General features: G+C 36.8%; 1 protein-coding gene across 2 annotated transcripts in view; it reads right to left on the reverse strand.

Annotated features, from left to right (window-relative positions):
• Window positions 1–1877: 1877 nt before the first annotated feature.
• GMCL1 (germ cell-less 1, spermatogenesis associated) overlaps window positions 1878–23915 on the reverse strand; it is a 54714-nt gene continuing 32676 nt past the window's right edge. For both annotated transcript variants that reach the window (XM_037048167.1, XM_037048166.1), the window contains 5 exons: window positions 20059–20128; window positions 17717–17792; window positions 13297–13442; window positions 11342–11429; window positions 1878–3629 (listed from right to left, as the gene is read on the reverse strand). In XM_037048167.1, coding sequence (XP_036904062.1) covers window positions 3501–3629; window positions 11342–11429; window positions 13297–13442; window positions 17717–17792; window positions 20059–20128 — 509 coding nt within the window. In that variant the 3' untranslated portion in view covers window positions 1878–3500. The remainder of the gene's footprint in view (window positions 3630–11341; window positions 11430–13296; window positions 13443–17716; window positions 17793–20058; window positions 20129–23915) is intronic.

Consider the following 23915-nt stretch of genomic DNA (forward strand, 5'->3'; position numbering starts at 1 on the left):
GAGGTGAAGGTGTGACTGATGGTTTTTCAAAGATGGGAGAAACTTAAGCCCGCTTAAATATTGGAGTGAATGAGTGAGTATAGTGGAAAAAAAAAAAAGTAAAGAGAAAGGGAAAAACCAAAGGATTAAGTTCCACAAAGGGACATCCTGAGGTCAACCTTTGCCAGGAAAAGAAATGGTGTCTCCACAATGGCTCCTCCCCTTTAAGGTATGGGATAGAAATTGGGTTCTGCTAGGGCTTTCCTTATTGACTGATCAAGCTGCCCTCTCAGGATGTAGATTGTCCAGCAGTGTATGTCTTCAGCATTGTATCCGGAAGAAAGCCCTCTATGTTTCCACTACATAGTTTGAAGTTCTCTCTTTCTAAAGGCTATTTAGATAGAATTCGAGTGGGGAGGATGGGATTAGGTCAACACCTGTGATCATACACATGCATATAAATTTTTTTGCAACCATTTTTAAATTAAAGGCAAACTGTATTTAACCATCTGTGATTCTCTGCAAATCTACTATCTCTAGCCTTGGTTACATTTTGTTTTACATTTCTGGTCCTGTTTCATATAAAATCACAATTGTATCCGACTTCATCATTACATATGGATACCTACTGTTGAGTCAGTAGTATTCCCCTTAATTAAATGTAGTCTGATCACTTGTTAACAGTGACTGATGATGTTTGAGATTTCGCTTTTATACCCCGTACCTCGGACCGTGGGAAGAGTTTCAGATTTTCTGGTTGGGGAAGGACCTGTACTATATGCCTTTTGTTTTTTAATGCAGTCAAGCAATTAGATCCACATTGCTTGAAATTATGATTCAACATATCATTTTAGGTGCTTGACAAGTTATCATTTGCCCCTCTGGTTCTGGTAACTTTTCTGTTCTTTACATGGGTTCATCTCTAGGGGAATGAAGCTTTTGGCATAGTTTCAGTATTGACAGTCCAATATTTTAGACCAAATCTATTCGATAGAGCTTTCTGCAGTGATGAGAATATTCTATATCTGCACTGTCCAGTATGGTAGCTACTAGTTACATGCTGATTAACTAAGCACTTTGATGTGCTTATTACAACTGAGGAAGTAAATTTAATTTTATTTAATTTTAATTAACTTAAATTTAGATAGCCACAGTGACTTTTTGGAGCCCTGTTTTTGAATGTGATGTTGAAAATTGTTCATTAACAATGATAATACTATTCAAAAGTTTCAAATCTGATAAAATGTGGGCTGCTAAACACTCAGTAAAAAAATAGCTAGTGACTACCACTGTTCATTTAATTTTGGCTTGCTAAGTTTCAAGACAAATACATACACAGACACACACACATATTTTTAAAGGTGAGGTGCATTCATATCCCTCTTTAATTATTTAGCATTAGACTCTAGAGCATTTTCTCTTAAGGAGGACCTCTTCTTTACTGACAGCCAAGCTAAAATAATTATTACTTGATGTTGTTTTCTAGCCCTAGCAGCTTAAGAAAAAGACTTGGCAAAGACTATAAGACAAAAACTTTCATATATAATAGTTTATACAGTATGAAAGCTGACACTATTAATGCTTTATTGCAAATATTCTTATTAAAAATAGTAAAAAGTATGCAAACATTAAAGTATTTGGTGAGAAAACAAAAACAGATCTTTGATATCAATGTGAAGTACTAATTACCAATTTCTCAAATAAGAACACAACCTATGTGTTACTAAAGAAATGATTAATTCTGTTTGTGGATGACACAATGAACCAATGGACAAGAACCATACATAATTCCAATTTGATCAGTTTATATAAGTGAGATTAAATAATTAATTCATTAATATACTCAAAACTACTTATCTTTTCTCCCAAGATTTGAAAAAATTCAATTAGTAAAATACTTCAAGACTGATATTTACATGTTTTAATATATACAGGGCAAGAAACCTCTGAGAACAGCAAGTAGGAAAAAACCAAAAGCATCTTGTGAGATATAATTATAGCCAAATATAAAAATAAGAAATGGAGCCTCTTGATGCAGACAAACTATTATATTAGAAACACTTAAAACTGCAGTTCTGGAGGACAAAGAAGGGGGAAGCATTTAAAATCTTTCTTTAAATTAACATCTAAGGTGTTAATTACCTGTATAGGAGGATGAATTTTGACAGGACAAAAGCAATTTATAAATCTATAGACATATTACTGGGAAGAAAAACTATCAATAAATTCCAAAAGTTAAATCTAATTGGAAAATATCTAACTTCAAAGAAAAAAGTTCTGGTTTCAACTAAGTTTTTTTTTTGGTCCATTTCATAAAAGAAGTTATTTATTCTTTTTCCAAATGAGTATTTATTATATGTACAGATACATAAAAGTGATTGCCATTTTAAAAAACATACTAAAAATATACATTAACCACAAAAAAGTATTCACTTTGACTGGAAAGACAAGGAGCATGGCTATTTTCAAAATAACGGGAAACACAAGAAGCCAACATATATAAATCATGACAAGTGTACATCTGACTTATGACAAAAATAAGTTCTATTTGTACATAATGCTTTATTACCAGCTTCTATGACATCCCCTGACTTTATTTACAATTACTATGAAACTTCTATGAGCATGTGTAACTCAAAGGCACTCAATTCAGAGGTTATAAAGTCCTGAGCTTAAGTAGGAAATAGGATTCCCAACCAAAATTTGAACATAAATAATTCTAAAGATCAGACCAGGAAATGTTTAAAGTGTAATGTTTGGTACACAAATCACCTTTGATATAATAAGAAGGTTGTACAGCACGTCAAAGAAAAGACCCTGTAAGGCACAGCAGTACACTCCGAGACACTGATTTCTCCCAGTCCCATTCATCTGAAAGTCTGGAGCTGATTTATTGTTGTTAAAAGCCTAAGAAAGCTAAATTAAAATAGCATACAAATGGGCAAGTTAAATAAAAAGTTATCTCAGCCTAGTCTCCAAAGCCATGAAAAAAGTATTTAATGACTAAAAACAACTACATATTGGAAGGATATTAGGAGGAATCATAAAGAGCAATTGAAAAAATTTAAATGACAACTTTAAATATATCAACTGAAAGATCATTAATAATTGGCCTTTCAGATTATTTCTTTAGTATTCTTTCAGAAAAATAAAAATAAATTTACAGATGGATAACTGAGTACATTAACATTAGGTAGGGTCAAAGTTTAAGCTAAAAATTAACTCTATATTTGGTTGCAGAGAAATATGAATTACACCTATAGTGATTTTCTACTGATGCTAAATTTAAAGCATGAGCTGACATCTTTATAGCAGAAATGGATTGACAGATATCTTCTTGGCTTCAATTTTTTTTAATGTATGTATAGAAATTCGATGAAGAATATTCTTCCGTATTACCTGTACAGTTCATAAGGCCTTTGTCATTGTTAGTCACCTTAGATGTGAACATCATAGGGCCATTAAATTAAAGCTGGCTGAAAAAGTTTTCAAAGTGTTACTGTTTCCAATCAGTAAGATCCTCAGTTTTCTGGATTTTCTGGATGGCGATTATTTTCAGTTCTTTTTTCTGGTGATATATACAGGAAATTACAGCAGATATACAGAGGGAAGATCAGAAGCCTGCTGTCCAAATTCATCACTACTTGTTCCTATAAAAGAAATTTGTTGCTTTAATGACAAGTAGGTATGATATTAAAAACCAAGAAACCAAATAACACAAAACCAAATTCTTGAACTGAAAGAAATAGTATGGTAGATTAGGGCTTGCATCTATAGTCTGAGACCTATGACTCACATCTCCAAACTCCCACCCACAAGCTGTGTGACCTGGGGCAAGTCATGGGCCTTGTCAACTGCAGCTTCCTCACTGTTACGTGAGGACCAAAGAGTACCCACTTCACAGGATTACATGAGACCATGACAAAGAGGGCTCAGCAAAGCCAGCTGTATATGAAGTACTCAATAATAGTAGCTGTTTTCATCATTGAAAAATTTCTATCAAGTACCTACATATTTTATGAACAGGTAAGAGTCCAGAAATATGTAGACTTCTCATCTGGCTTCAATTTGAGGGCCCTTAGGTATATAGCAAACAATTAGAATGAAGGTGGGGAGTCAACAATCCTGGTTCCCATTCTTATCTAAGATTTCTCACTGTTTCTAATGCAGACATGTTATTTGTATCTTGGAATATAAAGTACCATGTAAAATCGACTTCAAATTCAGAGAGTGCTTAGAAATTCCAAAGAGAAAGGAGCTGATAATACACCCAAGAGCCAGAACTGCAGCCAGCACTACAGATCTGTCTGGAACCCTTTACAGCACTTGGTGAACAAAATAAATCACTGGAGTAGAAGCAGTACTGAAATGATAACTTGCAATTTTTAAATATCTGGATACATTCTCTGCAATGATATGCATCATTTTCACCTTATTATATATTTTTTGAGAATATGTCACTAAACCCTGTTTAAATCTAGAGTTTTGAATTTTTTACTGAAGTAGGTGCTTCTGGAATGTGTTTCTGGAATAAAGAGGGACTGAAACTGGAATATTTGCATGACTAACGTAGTCTCGCTTGGACATAGTGTCTGTGTTGGGGGAGCAGCAAGATAAAGGAGGCAGAGAATACAAAATATCTCCCTTGCATTCCCCCAAACAGGTGCAATTTCTCTATATTTTCAAAAACAGAAAGAGTAAATAAGGTAGGTAAGATGATGGGTCAGGTGAGGCAATCACCTGGGCTGATGGTGTTAAGGGACAGCAGAGAGGAATGATGTCAAATCGCAGGTAGCCTTTTGTTGCCTGAGTCACTGTGGTGGCATGGTCAGAGTTTGTAGCAATAACCCAAGTGAAGGCATATTTAAAAATGGACTCCCCATCTGAACTCTTGAATGTCTTACCAGATTACTTTTTTTGCCCACCCACCCCTTAAACACCAGTGTTCCCTAGGTTTCCAACCTGTCGAATTCTCTACACACTTCCTGTAGGTTATCTCATCCAGTCATCATTTCTAGCCCAGGTATTGCTTGAAAACTCTAGATCCAATGACCTACCCACCTATCAAATTTTCACCTTAATGCCTACCCTTTTTTTAGAAAAGATCTTATTTGTTTTTAGAGAGAGGGAAGAGAGGGAGAAACAGAGGGAGAACATCCATGTGTGGTTGCCTTTCATGTGCTTGGGCAGCCAATGTGTGGATGTCCAACTGGGGACCTACCCACAACTCAGGTGTGTGCCCTGACTGGGAATTGAACTGACAACCCTTTGGTTCACAGGCTGGCACTCAATCCACTGAGCCATATCAGCCAGGGCAATATCTTTTTTTAATATAGCTTATTGATTATGCTATTACAGTTGTCCCATATCCTCCCCTTACTCCCCTCCACCCTGCACACCCCCTCCCACCCACGTTCCCTCCCTTTAGTTCATGTCCATGTGTCATACTTATAAGTTCTTTAGCTTCTACATTTCCCATACTATTCTTGCCCTCCCCCTATCTATTTTCTACCTACCATCTATGCTACTTATTCTCTGTTCCTTTTCCTGCTCTCTCCTCCTCCCACTCCCCTGTTGCTAACCCTTCATGTGATCTCCATTTCTGTGGTTCTGTTCCTGTTCTAGTTGTTTGCTTAGTTTGTTTTTCTTGTGGCTGTTAATAATTGTGAGTTTGCTGTCATTTCACTAGACGTGTTTTTTATCTTTTTCTTAGATAAGCCCCTTTAACATTTCATATAATAAGGGCTTGGTGATGATGAACTCCTTGAACTTGACCTTATCTGACAAGCACTTTATTTGCCCTTCCATCCTAAAAGAAAGCTTTGTTGGATAGAGCAGTCTTGGATGTAGGTCCTTGCCTTTCATGACTTGGAATACTTCTTTCCAGCCCCCTCTTGCCTGCAAGGTCTCTTTTGACAAATCAGCTGACAGTCTGATGGGAACTCCTTTGTAGGTGACTATCCCCTTATCTCTTGCTGCTTCTAGAATTCTCTCCTTCATTTTCATCTTGGCTAATGTAATTATGATGTGCTTGGTGTGTTTCTTCTTGGGTCCAACTTCTTTGGGACTCTCTGAGCTTCCTGGACTTCCTGGAAGTCTATTTCCTTTGCCAGATTCGGGAAGTTCTCCTTTATTATTCGTTCAAATAACTTTTCCACTTGCTCTTCCTCTTCTCCTTCTGGTACTCCTATAATTCGGATGTTGGAACATTTAAAGGTGTCCTGGAGGTTCCTAAGCCTCTCCTCATTTTTTTGAATTCTTGTTTCTTCATTCTTTTCTGTTTGGTTGTTTCTTCCTTCTGGTCCACTCCATGATTTGAGTCCCAGTTTCCTTCCCATTACTATTGGTTCTCTGTACATTTTCCTTTATTTTACTTAGTGTAGCCTTCATTTGTTCATATAATTTGCAACCAAATTCAACCAATTCTGTGAGCATCCTGATTACCAGTGTTTTGAATTGTGCATCTGATAGGCTGGCTATCTCTTTATTGCTTAGTTGTATTTTTTTCTGGAGCTTTGATCTGTTCTTTTGTTTGGGCCTTTTTTTTTTTTGGTCTTGACACGCCTGTTTTGTAGTGAGGGGCAGAGCCTTAGGTGTTCACTAGGGTGGGGCAACCCAGTGGCTAGGTTGTGATGCAGTATGTGGGAGAGGAGTCCAAGAGGGAACAATGGCACTTGCTCCACCGTCTGCTGGATTTCGGTCACTTCCGCTGCTTCCTCCAAGCAAACTGGGCCCTTCTGGTGCTGATTCCCGGGTGAGTGGGTTCACATGTGTTCTGGGATCCTGTGGGTCTCTCCAATGAACTCTCCTGTGAGGCTGGGAGTTTCTCGTGGCACCTCAACTCCTGCAGGTGTTTTCAATTGGTGTTTTGAGGATTTATTTCCCCTCGCTGAGACCCTGGGTTGTGCGGTTCACCCTGCTCCCCAGTTTCTTCTGGTTTATCTGCACAAGAATGTGGGCCCCTCCATAATCTGCCACCTCACTGGGTCCGCCTGCTGCTGTCTTGTGCGCCAGGGCAATATCTTTAAACTAAATATACCTGAACTGAACTCATCATCCTTTCACCCTCACTTTAAGTTACATTCATTTCATTTCCATAATTCAAATCTCAGGAAAAACTACTATTATAAATGAAGTTGCCCAAGTCAGAAAACCAGGATTACTTTTGACCATTTCCTTTCTTACCCTGACACACAATTAGGAACCATATTCATTCAACTGCACTGCTTTGTTCCTAGAACCCATCAATGCTTCTTCATTGCCACAGCTGCCTTCCGTGTAAGTTAAGGTTCTCACCATTTACCTGGATTATAGCAATAGCTGCTAAACTGTCTTCCTGCCATTATCATGTCTCTAATCCTTCTTACACAGGCTGAGGGGTCCTTCTTAATTAAGATCTAGTTAGCAGAGTCTTAGATGGATAGTTAAAAATATGCAAAAAATCACTAGCTTTCCTACATGTCATCAAAAACTGTTAGAAAAAGATTCATCTCATATTAGCAATTAAAATATAAATACTTAGCATTATACTTCCAGGAACTATACAGGGTTGATATGGGGGGACAAATGATAAATTTTAGAGACCTAAGAGAAGACTAAGTAAATGTAGAAAAAAACCATATTCTAGAAAAGAAGGTATCAGTTTTCCCCAAATTACTGTATATATTTAACAAATATAAATCTAAGTCCTCATGTAACAGTGGAAAATTGTAGTAGTGGGAAATCATAACCCACCCACCATTCTTCTGACCTTGTTTGTAATTGTTAACTCTAATATGTGTCTTGTACTGGAACAGCATGTTTGTATATGAATCCTAGCAACTAACGTCAAAAGACAGAGACTCCAAACTTCAAGCATCTCAGCTTCAGAAAATTTGCTGACCTTCAACCATGAAGCCAGGATGACATGAAGCTGGGATGATGTGAAGCCAGGATGACTATACCAGGATGACGCACACCAGACCATCACTTGCCATATTGGAATGGGCTATGCTTGTAAGCACGGAGAGAACTTTGCAACCCCCTACACCTTCATCTCTTTGTTCTGTTACCCTCTCTGTTCTTATAAAAAATCTCTGCCTCCAGTGAGAGGTGGAAATGGGCTTTGTGACATAAGTCCCCCATCTTCCACAAAATGGGCTTTAAGACATGAGTCCCCCCTCTTCCAAATGGCCAGCATCTGCAAATTAACCACTTTCCTTCATATCAGCACCTGCCTCTTGAGTACTGGCTTTCATAATCGGTAGGCAGCCGGACCTGCTTTTGGTTACACTCAGGAATTTTTGAGAGGAAACGTGACAAAAATGATTCTATACCCCAAACAGAATAATCATGCACAAAGAACCCAGAGATTTTTTAAGAGAACAATGAAAGTGGGTTTCATTACTAGGTATTAAAATTAATTTTAAAGTTAGTCTAAAAACAATGTGTTGCTGTCTCCACAATAAAGAAATCAATAAAACAGAACAAAGTTTAGAAATGAAGCCAAGTATATAGGATGTATAGTACATGAAAAAATGGCATTTAAAATATATTGATATATCTGATACACTTTAGATATATCATAAAAATACTCAAATGTAAAAAATTAAAGGAGTAGAAAAAGCACAGATGACTATTTATATAATCCTAACTATTAGGACTAAGCATCACACCAAATGAAGAAATCATTAAGTAAGCAGATTGATAGATTATTTCAAGAAGTTTGAGAGATAAGTGACAAAATGGGAAAACTATAGCATATCACAGATGTTATTAACTCTTAAAATACCAAAGCTGTTAAAAATTAACAAGAAAACACCTTAAAATATAAACATGAACAATATAAATTATTAATTTACACAATATGTCCAATAAGCATACAAAAATACCAACTATACCAGTAACCAAGGGGATGAAAATTAAATATAATTTCTTTTGACTTTTCATACTGGGGGCAGATTATGAAGGATGACAGCACACTGATGCTTGGCATGCTCTCTTGCCGGAGGAAATGTACTCTTGATAGTGTTATTGGAAGGCAATTTGGTTACTAGGAAATATATACTATCTGACAAGAATTCTATTTCTTGGAATTGATCATTTAAAAAATCAGAAAAATGTGGAAAGACATAGCATATACACTTTTTATAATAGTGATAAACCCCTCCAACCCCAAAAAGTAAGATTATTTAAATTATGGTGTATCTAAAACAACATTATGCAGTAATAAAAATGATGTGTGGGTACAGATTTATTGACAAGAAAAGCAATGCACAACAAAGTGGGAAAATGCAGGTTACAAAATAATTAACAGTAAGATCTAATTTTGGTATCATCTCTAAGTGGAGTTTGTATGATTTTTATTTTCACTTATATTTTCTAATTTTCCATAGCAAACATCTATAACCTGTGAGAAACATACATATAAAATTCCCCAAATAAAGCCCTTCCATAACTCTCTACAGATATCAGGAAAAAGTTCAAACTCTGTCCACAGCCCATCGTGCCCTGGCTCTAGTCCTACTGAACTCCTCCAAACCACATTCAGTTCCTTGAATAACCCAGGTGCTCCCTTGTCTCATCATTTGACTCATCATTTGAGTCTTGATTCAGGTATCCATTCCCTTGCCAACTTCCCCAGGAGAGGAAGTTTTCCCTGAGCTGTCTTCCATTCTCCTACGCCCCTAATAACCACACCTGTCCCCCAACCTCATAGTAAGGGTTGGAGACTGCTCCCTCAATGTTACGCACTACTCGGAGCTCATCTCTACCATGCTACTTAGCCTAAGGTATATAATATAAACTTCTCTTTATTTCCTCTATTCCTAGCATAGAAACTAGCATGTGGCAGAGACACAAATGTTTGCGGAATGAACAAATCAAGGAACGTTTGGAATACAACTATTACCTTGATCTAGTCTTGCTTTTTAAGTCTCTTGCTGCTCTGAGCCATGACAATATATTTTTTAAAGATTTATATATTTTTAGAGAGAGGGGAAGGGAAGGAGAAAGAGACAGAGAGAAACATCAACGTGTGGTTGCCTCTCATGTGCCCCCGCACTGGGGACCTGGCCCGCAACTTAGGCATGTGCCCTGACTGAAAATTGAACCAGTAACCCTTTAGTTCACAGCCCACACTCAATCTACTGAGCTACACCAGCCAGGGCTGACAATATTATCTAATGAAGTTCCAGATACAAGGTAAAGACAGTCATTTTCTATGCAGCTCCAGAGGGCACAATGGAGAATTCCAATAGAGCCACATTTGAGCTTTATTATATAGCTACCTTCTCAAATACTTTCCACCACCTGGGAGAGTCGACTCTGTCACCAGAGCTCCTACAATGGCTGGAGGACCCTCTGTCAGAATGCTGTCACGAGGAGCACATAAAGCTGCTGGAACGATCACTTCCAGTGTTCCTTGTAGTACTAAATTCTGGTATTCCATGACAGTCTCTTTAGTTTGAGGAAAATTGCTAACTTCTAATAATTTATGTGAATTGTAGGCTCTGAATCCTTTAATAAAAAAGCATGTGTTTTGGAATGATGGTTAGATTTAATAGCAATAAACTTCAGCAGTATTTTAATGGTTCTCACTTTACTTTTAGAAAATGGTTTACTTTCTCATCATGACGTTTGAAACTTTGACGTGCAGGTGAAACATGAAGAAACAAATGGCTTTAGAGAATTTGGGAACATTATAGATGTCTGTTATTTTAGAAACCTATTGTGCAGAAGCCAGCACTGGCTGGTGTGGCTCAGTGGATTGAACACACCGGTCTGTGAACCGAAAAATCACTGGTTTGACTCCCAGTCACATGCCTGGGTTGTGGGCCAGGTCCCCAGCATGTGAGAGCAAGAGGCAACCAATCAATGAATCCTCACACACTGATGTTTTCTCCCTCTCTTTTTTCCTCCCTTTCCTTCTCTCTAAAGTAAATAAATAAATAAAAAGAAACCTATTGTGCTAGAGGATAATGTTCTTTTAATACTCAGGAACTATATAGAGACCTACTGGATTGTCTTCAAGGTATCTATCAATGTATAAATAAATGCGCTTATGAACACAATGGATGAAGCAGTTAAGATTCATAACTTTTTGAAGATAATACTTAAGACAAACAATTATTGCCCTATTAAAGCTTTTCCCTGCCCCTCAAAAGTCAAACTGTGTGGGGTTTTTGGTCTCAGTCACACATCTAGCAGAATGTGGTAAACTCTGTAGAAGTAAACATCGTACATCCATCTTTACCTCAAAAAAAAACTGTCAAACCAGCCTTAAATCAAATGTTAATTCTACTTAATAATATTAATTCTAATTAAGATAAGAGGTTTCAAAAGACATACTATAATCAAACAACATAAAAGCAGTCAAACATACCTGATCCTTTTCAAGTGTAAGTATTTGATAGCCAGTTGTTCTACTACATATTAGTTTTCCACTACTATCAAAAGAGGCCAAACGTAATCTACAATAAAAAAAGAACACAAACACAAAATAAACATACAAATTTTTAAACCACCAATTAATTTAAATAAGCCTCCCCTCACTTTAATATTTAATTTTGTCTTCCATAGTCTCCAAGTCTTTTATGTTTGATAACACTTTTAAAAAGTCTTTTTAAACTATAAACTGATTCCATTTAGATTTACAAGTTTGTGCTACTACATATATCTTAGATATAAGAATAACTTATAAGTACCTTTTTATTATTATAGTATATACATAAAATTTACCATTTTAATTACCTTTAAGTGTACAGTTGGCATTAAATACAATTTCTGTAATTATCACCACCATCCAGCTCCCGAACTTTCTCATTCATCCTACCGGAAATTCTGTACTTGGTAAACACAAATTCTCCACATCCCCTACCTCAGCCCCTGACAACCACTATCCTACTTTCTGTCTCTATAAACTTGTCTACTCTAGACCCTTTGTGTAAGTGGAATAATACAGTATTTATTCCTTTGTAACTGGCTTATTTCACTTAGCAAAATGTCCTCAAGGTAGCATGTGTCAGGATTTCCTTCCATTTTAAGGCTGAATAGTATTCCATTGTGTGGACATACCACATTTTATCTGTTCATCTGTCAATGGACACTGGGTTGCTTCTAGCTTTTGGCTATTGTGAATAATGCTATGAGTATACAAATCTCAGTTCAAGTCCCTGCTTTTAACTATTTTGTGTAAATACCCAGAACTGCTGGATCTCATGATAATTCTGTTTAATTTTTGAGGAAATGCCATACCAATTTCCACAAAAGATGCACCATTTTACATTCCCACTAGCAATGTGCAAGGGTCCAGTCTCTTTACATCCTCACCAGCACTGCTGTTTTCAACAACGGCCATCCTAATGGGTGTGAGGCAGTATCTCGTTGTGGTTTTGATTTGCATTTCCCTGATTAGTGCTTCTGAGCATCTTTTCATGTGCTTATTGACCATGTCTGTCTCCTATGGAGAAATGCTTATTTTAGTAAGTCCTTTGCCCATTTTTAAATCTGGTTGTTTGTTTGCTTTTTTGGTTGTGAAATTTTAGGCCTTTTTTATATATTCTGGATATTAACTCCTTATCAGATGCATGGTTAGCAAATATATTCTCTCATTCTGTGGGCTGTGTTTTCACTCTGTTGATAATGCCCTTTGGTGCAGTTTTTAATTCTGATGAAATCCAATCAACCTTTTTCTTTTGCTGCTTGTGCTCTGACGTCACATTGTAGAAATCACAGACAAATCCAATGTCAATGAGCTTCTCCCCAATATTTTCTTCCATGAGTTATTTTATAGTTTTAGCTTTCATGTTTAGGTCTTTGCTCCATTTTGAGTTAATTTCTGTATATGGTATATGGTAAGTACAAACATAGGACTTTAAGAAAAATTTGTTCATTAAGCTATTTTCCAATTTGTCAGCATCTTCTCCAGAAAAATATTGCCAGCTCAACTCTCAGGTAAAGTTGGACATATTAAATTTTATAGAATGTGAAGGATAATACCAGGCTTATCTCTGTGGAAAAATACCTTGCTGTGTTTCCAGTCTGGACCTTTCATTTGATAGAAACAGCAACGAGGCAGTAGCGTCAGCTTCAAGCCATGTATCAATCCTGTATCCTTCGTATTATAGCCTATTTTTTCTCCCTGACACACTAGACCTAGACTGTATGATTTTAATTATTAATACATTATAGGAATGGGGCCTTATTATTTCCTTGCACATTCATATATATTGTAGTTTATCAAAGTTCTACCATTACTGATGTAAATTATCAACGTTTTATTTCACTTTTCAATATTTCTTTGGGAATGAGGAACGGAGTGGGAAAACCTCAACCTACCTAAACGCTACGCTCCTTCGAGGCTGTAAACTGACAGACCCACTACACGGCTGATTCAGTGTATTGCGTTTGAAAATGATGTATCGATTGGTGTAAGTTACAAGCAGGTCAAAGCCGAAGTTAAAACCTGTCCACCGCCAGCAGTACTAAGAAACACAAAAGAGAAAGATTTACTTTAGTTTATCATGCTAGCAAATTGAAGTTAAAAATGTTTTTTTGCACTCTAACTCATTCCAAATATTTCTCATGGGTCCATAATTTTTGTCAGTGCCTTTCCCTTAAGGCTCCCCACACAGAATATATCTGTAAATATACATAGAGGTTTACCATACAGATATAATATATATCAAAGGCAAAAAACCAGCCTTTATGATCACTGTTCCTTAAAGTACTTTCCTAATATCGCCTCTTCAGGATCTATTTAATTATATCTCCATGTTGCAATTCTACCATAGGTAATATGGCTTTTCACTGTAACTCTAAGTAGGTACAGTTTAGGGGACCAACAGTCTAGATGGAGATAGTAAGAATCCATTAAATCTACCTTGCTTTAAAATACTCTAAAATACCTTAAATAACCAACAGATACAAATGTGAGTAATTTTAAATACCATCATGAGATTCATATGTATGTTTATTCTAGTGTTTAATAATGAATGAGAGACTATTAAGAAAGATGGTGTGGTACAGTGAAGTACAGTTACGTCTTCAAGTATCTGGTTGACACTCTGAATTACAACACTAATTCAACAGTTCACTGATTTACAGAGCACATATTATGTGCCAGGTACGGCTCTAGGTATTGAAGAAATAGCAGTAAATTAGGTTTCTGTCTTAGTAGAATGCATATTTTAATATGTTTATATGTTTGTGTGGAAGGAGTAGATAAATAATACACATAGAATGAAAGGGAACAGAAGAGAAGGGAATAGAACAGAATGTCAGGAGAACCAGGTAGAGAAGGGGGCTTGCTGGTTCAGACAGGTGTAGGGAAAGTCTAGGGAGATGCTAGGTGAGTGGAGCCTGAGTCAACTAAGAATTAGAATAGGTAGCTATCTGGGGAAAGAGTGACTCAAACAGAACAGCAAGTTCAAAGCTGTGGAGGGAAAAACATGTCTGGCATACAGGAGGAATAACAGCAATGGCTGTGTGGCTAGCACAACAGCTGAGGGGGACAGAAACTGGAGATGAGTTCAAAAAGGCTGTCAGGGGCCAGAAAATGTGGTGCCTAGTAGTCCACAATAAGGAAAAGTTTGGATTTCTTCTAAGAGTGGTATGAGGCTAAAGGAAAGTTTGAGGGAAGGAACTGATATGATCTAACTTGCATTTTAAAAAGATGACTTTGGCTGTTGTGTGGAAAGTGGAATGCAGAGGAACAAAAGTAAAAACAGTGAGAGCAGTTATGAGGCTACCACAACAGCCCAGGCAAGAGAGAATTTGGCTTGGACTTGGGTGGTAGTGGTAGACATGTGAAGAATGTACTTTGAAGGTAGAGCCCAGAGGGATTTCTTATGGACACCAGGTGTAGTATGAAAGAAAGAAGAATCCAAAATTTGCAGCTTATGCAATATGAACAGAGGAGCCATTTATGGGTTGNTGGAATGCAGAGGAACAAAAGTAAAAACAGTGAGAGCAGTTATGAGGCTACCACAACAGCCCAGGCAAGAGAGAATTTGGCTTGGACTTGGGTGGTAGTGGTAGACATGTGAAGAATGTACTTTGAAGGTAGAGCCCAGAGGGATTTCTTATGGACACCAGGTGTAGTATGAAAGAAAGAAGAATCCAAAATTTGGAGCTTATGCAATATGAATAGAGGAGCCATTTATGGGTTGGAGGATATTTGGGAAGGAAGAAGTTTAAGGATGAAAATCAAAGAGTTCAGCTTGGGGTTCTTGGGATATTTTAGATGCTATTAGGATTCTAAGAAAGATGTTAAGTGAGTAGCTGGATATATGAATATGAATCTAGAAGTCATCAGTATTAAGTCATGGAACAAGGTGAGATCACTTAGGGGTGAGCACAGATAGGGAAGAAGTCCAAGTGCTGAGCCTTTAATCATACTGACATTTGTTCAGAAAGAGAAGAAGGATCTAACAAAGACTCAGAAGGAGCAGTCAGTGAAGTGGGAAGAAAATCAGTAAAGTATTCAGTCCTGGAAGTCCAAAGGAGAATATCTCCAAGAAGAAACGAGATGTGTCATATTGTGAAGTGCTTTCTGAAGACTATGAACTAACTACTTGATTTGGCAATGTGGAAATAAATCACTGGTGACAATGGCACAGCAGCTTCACTGGAGTTTACTGGACTAAATAAATTGGAATGGATTCAAAAGAGCACCAGAAAACAGAGAGTAGCTCTGGCTGGTGTGGCTCAGTGGACTGAGTGCAGGCCTGTGAACCAAACGGTGGCTGGTTCCATACCCAGTCTAGGGCACATGCCTGGGTTGCAGGCCAATTCCCCAGTGGGGGGATGTGTGAGGGAAAATCACACATTGGTGTTTCTCTCCCTGTTTCTTCCTCCCCTCCCCTCCCTAAAAATAAATAAATATTAAAAAAATAAAAAAGAAAACAGGAAGTAGAGACAACAAACACATTCAACTTTTTCTCTTAAGAGTTTTGCTTCAAAGGGGTGTAGAGAAATGTAGTAGCTAGAAGGGAATGTGGGATCAGAATGTAGTTTAAGATGGGTGATGCTGTGGCATGTTATATGCTAAATGAGAATGATCCAATAGAAGAGAAATATTGATGCAGGAGAGGGAGTTGATAACTGTAGGAACAAAACTTTTGAACAGGTGAGGAGGGATGAAGTCCAGGAGGGGATGGACCCGGATAGAAGCAGAGGGTTCATCTATTCTAATAAGAGGAAAAGCATGGCACATGGCTACAGATGCAGCTAAAGTGGTAGAATTATTGGTAGGATGATGTACAGATTCTCTTCCTCTTGATTTTATTTTCCAAATGAAGAAGTAAGGTCATCAATAAGAATGGGGGTAGTAGCACAGTCCTTTTGAGAAAGTATGAGAGTTACTGAAAGATTGGGAAGATAATTTCACTAGGGAAATGGTGTTTCTCTTTAGTCACATTCATCTGTTTGGAAGCAAGCAAGGAGCGCATGTAAAGTTGGGATTTTAATAAGAATTGGGGTTTAGCCAAGTGAATCTGACAGAGGGACATTAACAGTACAAGCAAAGAGATCAATTTTAAGATGGAACACAGACTGTAAGTAAAGAGAGATGCAGGGGTGTGGTGAGAGGGTGATAGAGAAAAGGTAGTAAGAACAATGTATTGTACATTTCAGTGGAGTTAAAAAAAAAACTATTGGAGTTAGGTTCTAGAGGGAGAAGGCTAAAAAGATAATAGGAGGTAAAGTCTAAAAATGGTATGCTTGAAATGGAGATTTTGAAGAGGGTGGAGATTTTAAAAATGTAGTTCCTGCCCCAGAGTGGATTGTAAAATCAATTTAATGAATCACAATCAGCTTTAAAAAACGTTTTTTAATCCTCACCTGAGGACATGTTTTCATTGCTTTTAGAGAAACATACATGGGAAAGAGAAACATCATTTGGTTGCCTCCTATAAGCACCTGGACTGAGGGTCTTATATGCCCAGACTGGGGATCAAACCTGCAACCTCGGTTTGTGCCCTGACTGGGAATTGAACCCGCAACCCTGTGGTTACAGGATGACATCCCAACCAACTGAGCCACACCGACCAGGGCACAATCAGCTTTTTAAAGATTTTATATATTTATTTTTTTTAAAGAGAGGGAAAGGGAGGGAGAAAGAGAAGAGGAGAAACATCAACGTGTGAGGGAAACATCAATCTCTTGCACGCCTCCAGCTGGGGACCTGGCCTGCAGCCCAGACATGTGCCATAACTGGGAATCCAACCAGCAACCTTTTGGTTCGCAGGCTGATGCTCAGTACACTGAACCACACTAACCAGGGCTAATCAGCTTTTTAAAAATTTAAATAGAAAATAGGATCTTTGGACACAGTAGCAGTATTGATTCAACACTTTTGTTTCAGTTATATACATTTATTGCTTGGTAATTCTTAATGTGGGTAGCAATTAAAGGGTTTGAATGCCTCTGATTTAGGGTAACTGTAAAATAGAATCACTTTTAACACTATGTAACATTTCCCATGTAATTACTCATTTATCTTAATTTCTGTATTGTTGAGGGATCTTCTTCTCTTCTCTTTTATCTGCACCCATAAAGTTTAACATTGATGTAAGGCTGAATAATCAATCACCACTGAATATATAACTTCTTGTCCAGAAGATCATGCTACAGAAATTGTATCAAAAAAATCTTCTGGGCTATGACAGGTGTCATGATTATAATTGAAAGTGTATTTTGTATTATAATAGTAGAACAATTTTTATGAGAATTATTAAGAATCACAACCCATACTTACTTCACCATCTTTGGCAAGCTTTCTACCACACCTCATGCTATTTGCCTCTAGTTCTTCTTTATTGATTTCTTGAGGCCTAGAAATATACATAGAACATGAAATCTCATAGGAAACAAGCAACTAATAATTGCAACAGAATTCTAAGTTAAAAAGAACAGAAAAATTTGCTGCTAGATTTAAAACACAAACATTTTGCGGTATAGATAAAATTAAGAATGCATTGATTAAATATGGTCCTCATTTTAGTAGCCCTGCAGGAGTGAGCAAATGTTCAATATCATAAACAGAGTGCTTCACGAGGGACAGTATGCTTAACTATATACTTCTAGGACAAGAAAACCACCTATTCTAGCTCAGTCTCTTAGGTGAGATTCTATATTAAACTCAATAAGGGTACAGATGAGAAAAACCTTTAAAAAATGAAGAACATTCAACATTTAAAAACTAAATACAAAAAAGAAGAATGATTTATAAAGAATTTTATCTATTACAAAATGCTTCAAATCTGACTTTGATGAGTTAACTTTCATTTATTAGTTTTTGATTTATTATTTGTTTCAACAATCTTGTTTGTACAAGATAAGTACGCTGTGAATCTATATAGGAAAAGATGGGATATAAATTAAATAAAGTGGGATTAGCTAAAGAACATATATGCATAATCACAAACACAGACAACAATGTGGTGATGGCCTGAGGGGCGGGGAGTGAAGGCTAGGGGGAGGTAAGCAAAGGGGGAGAGGGGAATGGGGACATCTATAGTAGTGTAAATGATAAAAATAAAGTTAAAAAAATAAAGTAGAACTAAAAACCCTAAACAGGCTCATAATCATTATCATGAGTTCATACAACATTTTCATACACTCACTGTTTGGATATAAACATAACTAGGTCATTATTTTAGGAATTTCTTTGGTATATAAAAGGGGTTAAAGGGCATCAAAGAAAAAAATATTCAACTTCTTAAGACCTCTTCTATATATGACAGTTGGATTATTTCTTCACCCTTTCCACACCAAGGAGCTAGTACTAAGATCAAATAATAAATGTGGAAGTACTTCTGTAAACTGCAAAGCACTATGAATTGAAAGAGATAATTTACTTTTCCATAAATATTTTGTAGGGGGTCATATGCTTTTGGGTAAAGCATCTGTAACCAGATGGTGTTAACTGATTTTAGACTCAAACATCCTAAAAAAAAACCTATTAATCAGAATCTGACAACACTACCGCAAATAAGAAAATTAGTTTTACCTACACATAATGAAAATCATGCTCTATGAAAGTATTATTCCAAGTAATATTTCAATATGTTGAAAGAAAATTGTAACACTAGGTGAAATAAAGTATATGAATTATTCAATTTCACTAATATAGCAAATGATAATTCAAACACTTCATTTTATTAAATGACCAAAGAAATATTTACAATATTAATGTTATAGAAATATAAAAATTAAAGCTGATTACTGTATTTTGCTGTGTATAAGGCATGCCTTTTTGCCCAAATTTTTGAGGGAAAAATAAGGATGCACATTACACATGGGTAAACATTCTATGGGTATAATAATTCCATGTATATAAGGAACTGTTTTGCATCCTATGGGGAATATAGCCCAGCCAGATTCAGAAAACTGATGGGGAGCAAGGTTGGCACACAGGACCCATGCCCATGGATAGGTTTTCCTATGGGGAATTGGGCCTGCATTGTACCTCGGCTGCTATGAGGCTTGCTTTTGCTAAAACTCCCTCATCCTGGATTGAGGCAGAAAATGTTTACTGCATATCTTTAAAATGGCTTCCTAAAGTCTGTACTAAATCTCCCAAGTATGGAGTGTAACCAGTTCACCCCCCTTGATCTGCAACATCCTTCTCTTTGAAGTAATTAGCAACATTCTTTCCTTTGTTATCTGTAAAAGGTAACCACCTACGGTGAACTGTGCATAGTAAATGAGGACCATCCTCAAGGTAATATACCCAGAAAAGCAATAAAAGCCTGTCCAGGCAGGGGTTGGGGCGCTCTCTCACTCAGAGAGCGGCCATCTCGTCCCTTTTTCTCCATACAACTTCTGCAGTCCGAGTGAATTTGTTTATCGCAGCTACCACACATGGACCCTTCGGGCCAGACTGCATCATGTGTACAATGTGCCCCAAAATGTGGGTACACGTTATACATGGGAGTGGTATTATACACAGCAAAATATGTGTATAATTCTCTACTTTACTTTAATAGCACTTCATTTTTCAGTACTGTTACCGATCTTTCAATACAATGAATGTGCTCAAAAATTTATAGCTGAAGTTTTTTTCTGATGAGCAATGATATGATATAACATACTTACCCCACCTCATTGTCTTGTTCTGCCCGGAGCATGGCAAGCCATTGCTGTTTATACACAGAAGACAGCCAATCTAAAAAGTAAAAATAAATAAATATAATAATAAGAATAATAAGAAACATAGAAGAATATAAAGGAGTTAAAAATTTTAAGAAGTTTATCAAATAGTTACTATTTCTAAATTCAAGTTTAGAATAGCAATAAGTAAAGCCGGTAGTTTGTATTTTATACATATGCTGTAACAATATGGCTTAACAATGTTCAAAGTGGTAAGTGCTATTTTGTTTTTTGTCTTAGAATAGCTTCTACTTAGATTATATACATTTAAATTAGAATTTAAGTCTTTAGTTAAAAGTATAGTGCTGTATTTAATAGTTTCCTTTTCATAACTCATAACAATTTTTTATGACAATGTCTTAAATGAGGGAGTGGTGGCAGGCAAGGGAAGGAAATAATTTTGAAAATTATCCGTGAAAAATATCTACAGGACCAGTGAATGGATGTGGAGAAAGTACTTAGAAAGAATATAGGATGACTTCTAGGATTCTGCCTTTTTTGTGAGGCTGGGTTATTAATGATAATTACTGATACGGGGAACACAGAAGGAAAAAAAGGCAGAGATTGGGGCTGTAAGGGAAAGATAAGTACTGTTTTGAACAGATGAACTGAAGCAATTAGTAGCCAGCAGTTGGATATCCAAGTATGAAACTCAGGGGAGAGGTCAGAACTGTAACCTTAATAGGAATGAAAGAGCCCACTCTGGGAACCTGTATAGAATGAAAAGATCAATGGGCCAAAAGCACACTCAGGAAATTAGGAGATGGGCAGAGTAAGGGAAGCTTAAAAATGAACAAGAGAAGGAACAGTCAGAGAGAGAGGAAAAGGATTGGGAGAGTATAGCATTTTTAAACCAAAGTAGTACAAGAATTTAAAGAAAAAGCTAACAAATCATGATAAAAATGCTAAAGTTAAAATAACTAGATTTTGCAGAAAGGACAACCTTAACTTTTGCTAGTTAACTGAGTAGTGAAATAGTGAGGGAAAGACAGACCAGTGAGTTGAGAAATGACTGAAAGTAAGGAGACAGAGACAGCATCTACAGGTTACTCAGAAGGTAGTAACCTGAATAGTTAGTTGTAGGGGGAATAGTTGCTGTACGGGGAAACTCAAGAGTCAAAGGAAGATTTTTTTTTTCTTTTCAATGTATGGTTGCCTCTCTATCCCCTGCTGGGAAGTGGCCTGCAACCCAGGCATGTGCCCTGACTGGGAACTGAACCACGAATTAATAAATTAACTAGTGTTCGTCACATGTAGCTGAAGCATGAGTTAGAAGAATCCCAAGAGACATTTAATGACCTGTATATCTTTTGAAGACCTTTGAGTGAGGGATTTGGGCTCTAGAGTTGCACTGGACTTTTAAAAATGTTTTTATTTATTTATTTTTAGAGAGAGGGGAAAGGAGGGTGAAAGAAAGGGAGAGAAACAAATGTGCGTTTACCTCTCATGCAACCCTGACCCCAACGGGGACCTGGCCTACAATCCAGGCATGTGCCCTGATTGGAAGTCAAATCAGCGACTCTCTGGTTTGCAGGCCCGCACTCAATCCACTGAGCTACACCAGCCAGGGCTGTTTTATTTTTTAATAAAAGAGATCTGACCATACTGTAGAGGCTGAGGAAAATTAAGGGGGGAAAGGTTCAAGATAGAGATTACATGATAAAGCAAAATTCCAGAACAAATAGGAAGTGACAGGATTATTAACAAGCTTGAAGGCTGGCTTGAGATGAGAAGGAGCACCTCAACTTCTGGGACAGGAGAATGGACTGGTAGGAAGGAAATAATTTTGAGAATTATCCATGAAAAATATCTACAGGACCAGTGAATAGATGTGGAGAAAGTACTTAGGAAGAATATAGGATGGACTTAAAACAAATTATTGCCTGATTGCCTCAAATATATAAAAAGCAGGAGAGTTTCTATGCTGACAGTGAGGTGATTAGATAGGAAGCTTGACCAGAGTGGCAGAGGTTTGATATAATTGCTAAAAAGAATGAAAAGGACTGATCAAGTAAAGGCAGTGTAAGGAGTCCCCAAGATCCAGGCTTACTGTTGAAATGTGAATTTGCAGTAGCACCAATAGAAAAGTTGTAGAATGCTCTGCAGTGGTAGTTAGCACAGAAGAGAGGGTATAGGAACAAAGAAGGTTTAATTTAGTTTTAGGGTCTGTCAAATAAACAAGGAGTTGAAGGCAACTGTGAGAGAGTGGCTGACATGATCTATCATGACATCTAGGGCTAAAACCAGCAAGTAAACTTTGAAAGACAGGTTGAAAATGTAGGGCTTAAAATGGATTGGAAATCAAACAACAATGTAAAGGGAATGAGGCTGTGAACATGCTAGGTTATATATAGCCTGAAAACTACCAGATTTCTGATATTAAGAAACTCTGGGTAACAAGGTTCATGGTATTTCTATGGGTAGTGAGGGCCTAATGTTCAGCAAACATAAATGTTACTGGAGTTGGGGGTCAAATTACTAGGAAGCTAGAGTATTAAATGGAATGATCATATAAACTCATTATGTAACTGTACAGGAGTGGAGAGGTAAACAGTAAATCAAGTTTTCAGGTCATAAATGAATGTGGAGAAGCTGAGAAAGGACAGTGGGTCAGTTGGATCATATGCAATAATGTTTGGAAAGGGCACTGAGGGACTAGGACTATCTGGCCTCCTACCCCTAGACTAGGGCAGGGTGTCTCAGTGGAAGCAAAGTCCTGTATAGAGAGAAAATAGTATCCTCTGGGAGAACCAAATACATGGAGGGAAGAGATGGAAGACATGGGAGTTAGTTGATCCTAGTTCCAGAGCACATAACAGAAAGATTTGGGATGAATGATAAGACAGGCCAGAGGTATGAGAGAGGGGGAAGTATGACAAGGAGAATATGGAATAAAAGAGATTTAATGATCTAAGATAGATCTAATTCCTTTAAATAATGGAGTTTAACTGTGCTTGACATAGTTAAATCCTAATATAGAATATTTCTATACAAAATCCTGACTTAACTTGGAATTAAACATATCTAAGACTTGACCTAAAGGTGGGCAAAATGGAGGTAGTAAAATTCCCCAAAACACATACCTCTGAATAATGTTAACATGTGTTTGACACTATGTCTGAAAAATAATGAATTTCAGCTAGTAATCAAAATTATTTTAACTTATTTCAAATCTAGGATCTACTCACTCCTATTGAAAGCAAACACCAACTATCTAGATAGTCTGAGTTATGTGGCCACCTTTTAACCCTTCACAAACAGCATAGAATAAAATTTTAATTTATATTCTGCTTTTGAAACCATAATTTTTATTGGGATATAGAAAAACCTATTTACCTATTTGTAACTGTAAGACGGGGTATACTAAAATGAAAAAAGCTCTACTATAATTTTAAGTCAAAAAATGGCTAGAGTCTAGTCAGAAATATAGGGTCTAAATTCTTTTCAATTTTACACTGACTAAAATACTTCAGACTAAAAATACTAATACCCACCTTGCATTCCAAAAATACAAAGCTTATCCACTTGCATCACAGACATGCCTAAATTATATTACCTTAGAATATAGACTTTCTTTTTTGAACCTCTTCCAAAATTCATTTCTAAAGAGTCTTAAATAATAGAAAAAAACAGTGTCTATAAACATATGTAAGAGTAATTTTATAAAAATGCATTCCTTTCAAATATAGCAAAAGTAGGTCACTGGTTCATTTCTGGGTTCACTTTACATTAAATACCTGTCTAAATAAGTATACAAAGTATATAGATTACAAGAACAATTTATATACACACAGCTATATAAA

The sequence above is a fragment of the Sturnira hondurensis genome, unplaced genomic scaffold, assembly GCF_014824575.4.
Source record: "Sturnira hondurensis isolate 20B ecotype Veracruz unplaced genomic scaffold, ASM1482457v3 Scaffold0006413, whole genome shotgun sequence".
In the NCBI taxonomy this organism is placed as follows: domain Eukaryota; kingdom Metazoa; phylum Chordata; class Mammalia; order Chiroptera; family Phyllostomidae; genus Sturnira; species Sturnira hondurensis.